This window comes from Phoxinus phoxinus, assembly GCF_949152265.1.
Source record: "Phoxinus phoxinus genome assembly, chromosome: 1".
NCBI classification, from domain to species: Eukaryota; Metazoa; Chordata; class Actinopteri; order Cypriniformes; family Leuciscidae; genus Phoxinus; species Phoxinus phoxinus.
The window spans coordinates 40,216,703-40,225,993 of record NC_136876.1 but is presented as its reverse complement, the minus strand read 5'-3'; the positions used below and the strand labels follow the sequence as shown (position 1 = coordinate 40,225,993).

The following is a 9,291-nucleotide window of genomic DNA, read 5'->3' as shown; positions in this document are numbered from 1 at the left end:
ACTTTGCTTTCATTTTTGTTTTTTGTTTTTGTACATTTTTTTTTGTACAGACTGCTCTTTAGTAAAGCTATCACAGATGAACATCCTGTTCAGTTTTTTTTTTTTTTTTTCTGCAGGGCTGGATTGATTTTTTAACAACTAATCCCAAAATTGTCTTGTATTGCGTGTAAGAAGGGTGTTACTGTCCCTGCCCTCCCTGTGGCCCTCCCTTTGTCTTTGGACGTCTCTTTGAAAAGCAGTTAACTTGATAGGGATCTTGTGGAACAATTGTTAGTCACTGTGCCATTGAAGGACCTAGTCAGTACCCGCAGGGTTTAACTGCTGTTTGTATATTCACATAAATCAATTTGCAAAAGGCCATTATGTGTTATTTGCACCTCTGACATGCGCCTAAAGAGGAGTATCCTCTTGCAGTTCAAGGCCTTTGGCACTGTGTGTACAGAAGAAAGGCATGTTTGAACAGTGAGATCACTATCTGCACCCAACAGTCAAACAGTATGGTCATATATCAGTGTTTTATTTATTTTTTCATAAAGATGGCCCCACAACCATGAGTGACATGGAATTTGTAGAAACTCAGTAGCAGTGAAAGTTACTTTTAAAAGTATGTGTTACAAAATTGCATTACTCCCTAAAAAAGTAACTGCTTTAGTTACTTTTGTGGAAAGTAATGTTACACTTTTGCGTTAGGCTACTTTTTCTCACCTGGGCTGGGGCCTCATTTATAACCGTTGCGTACGCACAAAACAGGCCCCGAATAAGGCGTAGGCTACGCCACTTCCGACGCATAAGTTGTGATTTATAAAAACAAACTGGACGGGAAAATGTGCGCACCTGCACGCAAACTCTGACCCATGCGTACGAACGTTTTGGAGACGGAGCAGTTTGGCGACACCGATGGTGAGCTGGAGTTAAATGTCTTTTTGGTCACTTTTAGACAGAAAATCGAAATAAAATTATACATATACAGAAAGATAATACAAATATAATTTCACTCACCAAGCCTATCACTTGAAGCAAATATCCACCCCTTCTTAAATGTCCGCGCCAGCGAGCGCATTGGGCCGTTTAGTGAAACTGACGCATATCTAACGGCAGATGAAGAAAAACTGTAAATCTTCATTATGAGTCCTAATCATATGTTTATATAAAACAATGATTTAAACTATGTTTTATTTCTGATATAAACATTTAGATTATATGCCATTCTCATTAACGGAGTTAAACACTTACATGACATTTACTGAAAAGTTAAATATATATATATATATATTCAATAAATAGCCTATAAATATTTGTTGTGGATACAATGCTTTGAACACTTTTCCTTTGGCATGCTGTGTTTTAATGTTTTAACTACAGAGATAATTGTTTATCATGATAATAGCAGATTGTGCAAATATAATGCACAACAAGGTCGATCTGTTTCCATTAAAAATATAAATCAATTAAATATACTATTTGGCCAGTGGACAAGATTGAGAAAAAACTTTCTCTGAAATGTATTTTACACTATTTGATTTATTTATTCAAAAACAAAGCAAGGATAGGCTACTAAATTATTTTTATTAATGTAATGTGACGGCACATCCGTATTTCATATTTTCCTAATGTCTTGTACCGTTAAACATGTTATGACATGGATGAATAATCATATGCAAATGATATGCAGATGAGGATATGCATAGTAAAATTAGGCGTTGTAAGCTCCATATATGGTTATTTCGGGGAGGAGACGCATATGCGCACAATCTTCTGCTGACTGGGATTTATAAAGTGAATCCTGCGCAGGTTCTGGCGTGCGCACGGTTTTATAAGTCTGAATATTTTTTTTGCGCACGCCATTTTTGGCTTTTGAAAGCACGTACACTTTTAGTAAGGATCCTACGCACAGTTTTATAAATGAGGCCCCAGGACTTGCTTGTTTGATTTTACAGTAATAGCAAAAAAAAAAAAAAAAAAGTAATATTTTAGCACATTTAAAGGAATAGCTCATACAAACATTTCAGGGTTACTATTCTGGAATAGGACAAAGAAAGTTAAACACTCTTAGATCAGCAATAAATTAAAAAAAGAAATATGATGTTTATCTAAAGACATTTTTGCTTATTATGGTTGATCATCAGATGTCCGCAGCAAAGACATTGATTAATAAATTGAGATTAAATAGGCCTACATAAAGTATATTTGTATAATTTTTTTATGTAGCCTAATTATTGCAAGTTTGAGTTTGAATCTCACAGTTTTTTATTCATTTTGAGGAATACTGAATCTGTTTTTGTGCAAGAGAGATGAAAATATGCTCTCATTAGTCTACAGTAATGATGTTCACACAGCACACACAAGGTCCTTGCACACTGTGTCCGAAATTCGCGTCCGAAATTGTCGCACGTTAAAAAATAAATACGACCTCACGTTATGTCAATCACGCACACTGCCTCCCAAACTTTCGTCCGTCATAAAAAAAATTCGGAACGTGTTCGATTGTCTGCGTTTTTCGCATCCGTAACAAGCATTTGAACGGTGTTTAGAAAAATCCAGAGCCACCGAATGATGGATACGAAAAAACGCATGCTAAAATTTCATACTCAGTGTGCAAGGACCTTCTCAACATGGGGACATGAGCTGCCAGTCTATAAATAGGAAAACAAAGTATCTAGCATGACTTAGTTGAAGAAAAAAAATAACTCTGATTTGAAAAGTAAATTTGAAAGTAATGCACTTTAGTTACTTGAAAAAGTAATCTGATTACATAACTCAAGTTAATGCATTACCCTAAACACTGCTCATATAATAAAAGATGCAGCCATCCACATGTTAAATGATGTGAATGAGGTACATTATCACTCACAATCATGGTCATAATTAGATTAACAGTGACAGACAGTAAATTGAGGAAGTCTTTTAGTCACAATTAAAAGTCATTTCCCCAGTTGGCTGTATTCCCAGGAATCATTGATCCGTCAACTGTGTGAGATTCAGCTTGCATCATGCAGACTGTCCTTAAAGGGATACTTCAGGATTTAGCATTTAGCACTGTATGTGTGTTGATTTATGTTCATACTGAACATAGAGAAAGCATACTTTTAATGCTTGTAGGAATGATTATTGATGGGTTTTGTCTGTAGGTCACACTGTAAGCTTGGCCTCTTCTTTCTATTTGGGTTATTATTTCTCATCTCTCTTGTGACATCTCCTCTCTTACCCCCCGATGTTCAGATCGATGCTTTCCGGCCTGGAATAAAGAGATTATCTCCAGGCGAACTCTCCCACGTCTAAGCTCAGTTTCTTGGGATGAATGATTCAGCGCTCACTTACCCATTCTCATCTGGCCCAAATCTATCTCCACTGTAGATGCAGGGATATGAGGCGAGAGCTGCTGGGACGTCTCTCTTCCTTATGGAACAAGCAGAGTCACTGATGTAATGAGACTAAAATACACCCTGGTTAATGACTACCACTATAATGCCAAACATGTTAAATTTACTGTAAGACCAGCTGCTGAGGGTTTCAGAAATTCACTGTTAAATATTTTATGGTACAATTTACAAAAATATATGCCAAGCTACTTTAATTAAATGATATTTGACATGATATGATACCCTGCATTTCCATGAATCATGCGCATTATGCGCATAATAAACATATTTAGACAGGGCTCAGTGTTACTCAAACATAAATCAGGACAGCATATGTTACACTAAAATAATGTAGTAAACATCAGCTATATAATAATATATAATTTATATAATATAAAAAGTCAAAACACCATAATGTACATGAGAGAAACATTTTATTTAAAAAAAATCTGATCTAATATTATACAGTTCTTCTGGAAACAACATTTTACTGTTTTTTTGTACAGTAAAATGTATTGCCTTTTAATATATATATATATATATATATATATATATATATATATATATATATATATATATATATATATATATGTATATATATATATATATATATATATATATATATATATATATATATATAATATAATATAATACATATAATATAATATAATAATATATAATAATATAATATTTAATATTTATTTATTTTTTACATCCTTACATCCTTAATCTTTTTTTAAGTATTTAAAAAAAAAATTAAAAATTAAATTCAGTACGCTTCAAAAGTTTGGGGTCGTCAGATTTTTACATTGTTACAAAATATTTATTTTTCAAATAAAAAATGCTTGTTGAACATTCTATTCATCAAAGAATCCTGAAAAAAGTGTCTCCACAATAAAAATATTAAGCAGCACAACTGTTGTCAAGATTGATTATAACAATAATAATAAATGTTTATTGAGCAGCAAATCATCATTTTAGAATGATTTCTGAAGGATCATGTGACACTGAAGACTGGAGTAATGATGCTGAAAATTCAGCTTTGCCAACGCAGGAATAAATTACATTTTAAAATATATTAAAAAAGAGAAGTTATTTTAAATCGTCATAATCTATATTACTGTTTTACTGTATTTCTGATCAAATAAGCAAATCCTTGTTAAGCATGAGAGACTTTAAAAACATTGTGAAGTATGGTAAGGTAACTTATAGCATTTTTTACATTATCTTTCCATTAAAATGAACATTTTACAGTGTGTGGTTCGAAAAGCCAAAGCAAGATATTCAACAAAAACACTGAAAAATAGAGTAATTTATTTTAGATATGAACCATGCCATGGTCCAATATAATTCATCAAGTTTTGTACAGTGATAGTCACCTCACAGAGAACAAGACAGGAGATATTGTGAAGCATGATCATCGTAATTGTCCAGTCCTTTAAAATAGTTTCCACATAAGACTGCTGTTGTTCTTCTTAAGTTAGAGTATAAAACCAATCGATTATAAATAAAGCATATCTGCTGACATACACGTAAGCATACTGTATGTGTACACAATGTCAAACTGTGAACCGTAAAAACACATTCTACAATATATTCAGAGAAGTACATACAATTGTATTGTCATTTGAAAGAGCAGACAGCCTCAGAGCAACAAAACGTGAGACTGACTCCAAGATGTTTGTGACTCCGCTGACAGTGTGACGTCAGTCCGTGAAGCTCATTTGCTGAAGATGAGTGTTGTGTGCATTACCTATGTCGACTTACACAGTATCTTACAGATTTGCATGTGCAGAGACATTTTGATGCGATCGCTTTTGACCACACGAGATTCTTTTCTTTTCTTCTCCCAAAAGCATTATTATACCCTCGAAGACATCCAGGTATGACATCCTTTGCTCACATTAATGCAGCTGGTCTTGTATTGAATCCTTCGGAAATTCCATTTCACTCTAAATGTATTTTCTGCTCTTTAGTGTTAGTCCACTTGAACTTGGGTCATTTTACACGACAACGATGTACTATAAAAACTGAAACGTTTTTCTTTTGCGCGTACAGACAACGTTATCAAAACGATCCTCATTCACACGGATCAGTGAAAATGACTAAAAGCGCTGTGTTATTCTTCCACCCCAGTAGTTGGCGGTGTCACTTTGTAAAGAAAGACAACGCGCCCGTAGACTAAACATGTAATACGCATGCGCGTTAACTAATTCGTGTTTTTGTAGTTTACACGGAGACGAAAACGGTATTGTTTTATCAGGTTTGCGTTTTCAGGTTGTCGTGTAAATGAAAGGCCAAAAACGCATAACAAGGTTTCCATTTTTAGTTGAAAACAGTCGTGTAAACAGCCCAGAAGAAGCAAACTCCCTCAGAGACTGACAAATTCACAGTTGTTATATTTTGAGTAATGCAAATGCGTGAATACACTTTGAAATATTTGATTATATCTCGGGAATACGGTCCTTTTCCATGAAGTGACTCTTCTTTACTCGACCAAAGGGTGTGAAGAATTTTTTTTTCTCAAAACGTTTTAAAGTTATGAAAAAAATATTTCTGAATGTTCAAAACAATCAGTTTTTTAAACGTTTTAAAAACGTTTTTTTCTTGGTTATGTTATTTTGAAACATTATGGAAATACCACTTTTGACCGTTACAAGTAGTAACATTTGAAAAATGTTAAACCAAAATCCGACTAAACGTTCCACGAACAATGTTTAGCTACTGTTTTTTGTGCTAACATTTTGAGAAGATTATAAAGACCAGATAACTTTGAACGAACATTCTACCAATGTTACTGGAAGAAAGCTTGTTCATAACTTTTAGAAAACCTTGTTTTGTACAAAAACTTTGACCCAATCCTAACCATAAATATTGCAGAATAAACTGGATTATTCACTAAGCCACATTCCCATCCCAAATGTATCACAATGAAACGATGGTAGCGGATCTCCTTGGTTGGACATAAGCAATAAGCAAAAAAATATATAAAAACTGTACTGTATGAATCATACAGAAATTCCTAACTTTCCCTTCTCAAAGTTTGTTGTCTAAGAAGCAGAATGTTCTCTTTTTCTTCCGTTTCAATAGACCGACATTGCTACAAACTCACAGTTGCAATGTTTTCCCTTCAGAAATATTCTGTCATTGATTTCTGTGTGACTGACATCGAAGCGATATCACAAAAACAGAATTACAAAGTTAAGCGCTTTGGAAATCGGCAGCATTATGTGAAATGCAGTTTGTACTCATCACTTTAAAACATTTACACTGGGCTCCAACAGTCTGAGACCACAACTGTTGCCTTTTCTTCGCCCTTAAATATTTCAAAAATACTAAAACTTAAATGAAATCCATTTTTGAAAAAAATTACAAAAAGGAAACTCCAGATGGCCTCGGAATTTAGGACTCCGCTATATATATATATATATGCAGTCAGTTTTTTTAATCTTTTTTGGACATTTTTCTGTATTATCCACATTTCTTTTTTTAGTGAAGGATGAAGTGAATATATTTTAAAATGTACAATCAACAAACTGATTCCCTTCAGAATGATTGTCTGTTTCAATGCTCTTGCACGCACATATAAACCCACAATACACCTGCACACCCGGCCAAAAAAAAGCAGCTGTTGATGTCCGACACGGTGCAGCAAGGAAAAAATTAAATAAATACAGACCAATAACACTGCAGGAGTCCCTCCCAGGCGTGTTGTCATTGGAATGAGAGTCTCGTATCAAACAAACGAAGAGAATCCTGTGGCCGGGACCTGGGCGGAGGTGCCCAGGCTGCTAGGGGGCCTGTACAGGGTGTGCTGGCTGTGGGTGTCAGAGGACAGCAGTGACGGGGTGGGAGTCCGGCTCCCCTTGGGCCTGAACAGGGTGCCCTGGCCCTGGGGCTGCGGGGAGGGATTGCTGTGGGGTAGCAGAGGTGGTAACGGTGGCAGCGGAGGCGGGTGGGGTCGGGACTCCTGCTCCGCCACCGAGTCGGGCTGGGCGTAGCCGTACGCCGGAGGCCGAGAGACGCCCTTCTGTTGCCGGCGCCAGGAATTATAGTAGGTGGGGTCACTGATGTAGTGGTTGACGAAGGAGTGGGTCTTCTGCCGGTTTGGATCCAACTCGTACTCGCTGTCGCTGCCCTGCAATTGAATGAGAAAGACATATTCTGTTATACATTACCTTCACTTTTTGTAATAGCTTGTACTTGAACTGTGCATTGTGGCACTTTTTAATTTGGATAAAAGCCTCTGCTAAAAGATCATCAAGGATGCATTTAATTGATTAAGAGTGACAGTAAAGACATGTACAGTACATTGTTACAAAAGATTTATATATATATATATATATATATATATATATATATTTTAAATAGCTGTTTTCAACATTGATAATGATAAGAAATGTTTCTTGAGCATCAAATCATCATATTAGAATGATTTGTGAATTGTATTGAATTGTATTGTATTTGAATTAAAATCTATCTATCTATCTATCTATCTATCTATCTATCTATCTATCTATCTGTCTATCTGTCTGTCTGTCTGTCTGTCTGTCTGTCTGTCTATCTATATGTCTGTATATCTATCTATCTATCCATCCATCCATCCATCCATCCATCCATCCATCCATCCATCCATCCATCCATCCATCCATCCATCCATCCATCCATCCATCTATCTATCTATCTATCTATCTATCTATCTATCTATCTATCTATCTATCTATCTATCTATCTATCTATCTATCTATCTATCTATCTATCTATCTATCTATCTATCTGTCTGTCTGTCTGTCTGTCTGTCTGTCTGTCTGTCTGACACGGAGTTATGATGCTGAAAATTCAGCTTCACCATCACAGGAATAAATTACATTTTAAATATTTTAAAATAGAAAACAGTTATTTGGAATGATAATAATATTTCACAATATTACTGTTTTTACTGTATTGATCAAAATAATAAATGTAGCCTTGGTGAGCGAAACTATGATCTGATGTATGAAATAAGCTGTTTAAAGATGAATAAAAAATGTTTTACCGTTACTTTTCTACTTTTACATGAAACACAAAAGGATATATAGGGCGCCATTAGGGTGGAATTAAATATGAGCTATTATTTTAATGAGAGGGATATGAGCAACTACTCTACAGATTCCTATCACCAGCACTGCTCTACTAGACTACTAGACACACACTACAGCCTCACCCAAAACTCGGAGGAGCAGTGATCTTATATGAAAACATAAGCGCCTCCTGAAAGGGCAAAAAAACATTATTTACAGAACCTCACAGATGACAAATCAAAATCATAATGAGTAACGATGATGGTTCTCGCTCTACTCAAACTGTAGCTGTCAGAGAGGGACTGAATTACTGTAAAACCCATATCGCTTGTTTACGAAGTTATTATGCTAAAGTGTGGCATGGTGGGAGGGTTTTCTTTGAAGGAGGAATGTTATTATAGTTTGGGTACCCGACAAACAGGCGAAAAAGCTCCCAGTGGGATTGTGGGAGGAAAGACAAATGCTCAAAACAAGAGGAGTGCCCCCTACTTTCTCACAGCTTGGGACAAATGATTCACTAATCCCCATGACACTTTAAGCCCTAGTTTCATAGTTACTGTATCAAATACTGCAAACATGAAGAGAAGAGATGGGAAAAATTTCAGACAACATTTTAAGCCATTTTCCCTTCCTTTCCAGGCAATGCATAGAAATGAGACCAGCTGGTCTGGAATGAGATGAGCAGTTTGTAAAAGAAAGGTCATTCGTATCATCCATTCATTTAATGTGTTTGTAGAAAAATGGTTCAGCTTAAATAAATGGCATTTTGAAGGCCCATAGGAACATGGTCTCATTTTCATTGCTCTTTCAAGAGATTTAAAGAAGTTCTCTGTTTTTTTTTCCTTTTAAGTATCAACTTTGTCTCTTATATT

General features: G+C 35.4%; 1 protein-coding gene across 1 annotated transcript in view; it reads right to left on the bottom strand.

Annotated features, from left to right (window-relative positions):
- Window positions 1–4,498: 4,498 nt before the first annotated feature.
- sdk2a (sidekick cell adhesion molecule 2a) overlaps window positions 4,499–9,291 on the bottom strand; it is a 63,040-nt gene continuing 58,247 nt past the window's right edge. Inside the window, exon 44 of the mRNA XM_079618050.1 lies at window positions 4,499–7,497. Within this exon, the coding sequence (XP_079474176.1) occupies window positions 7,096–7,497 (402 nt within the window). The 3' untranslated portion in view covers window positions 4,499–7,095. The remainder of the gene's footprint in view (window positions 7,498–9,291) is intronic.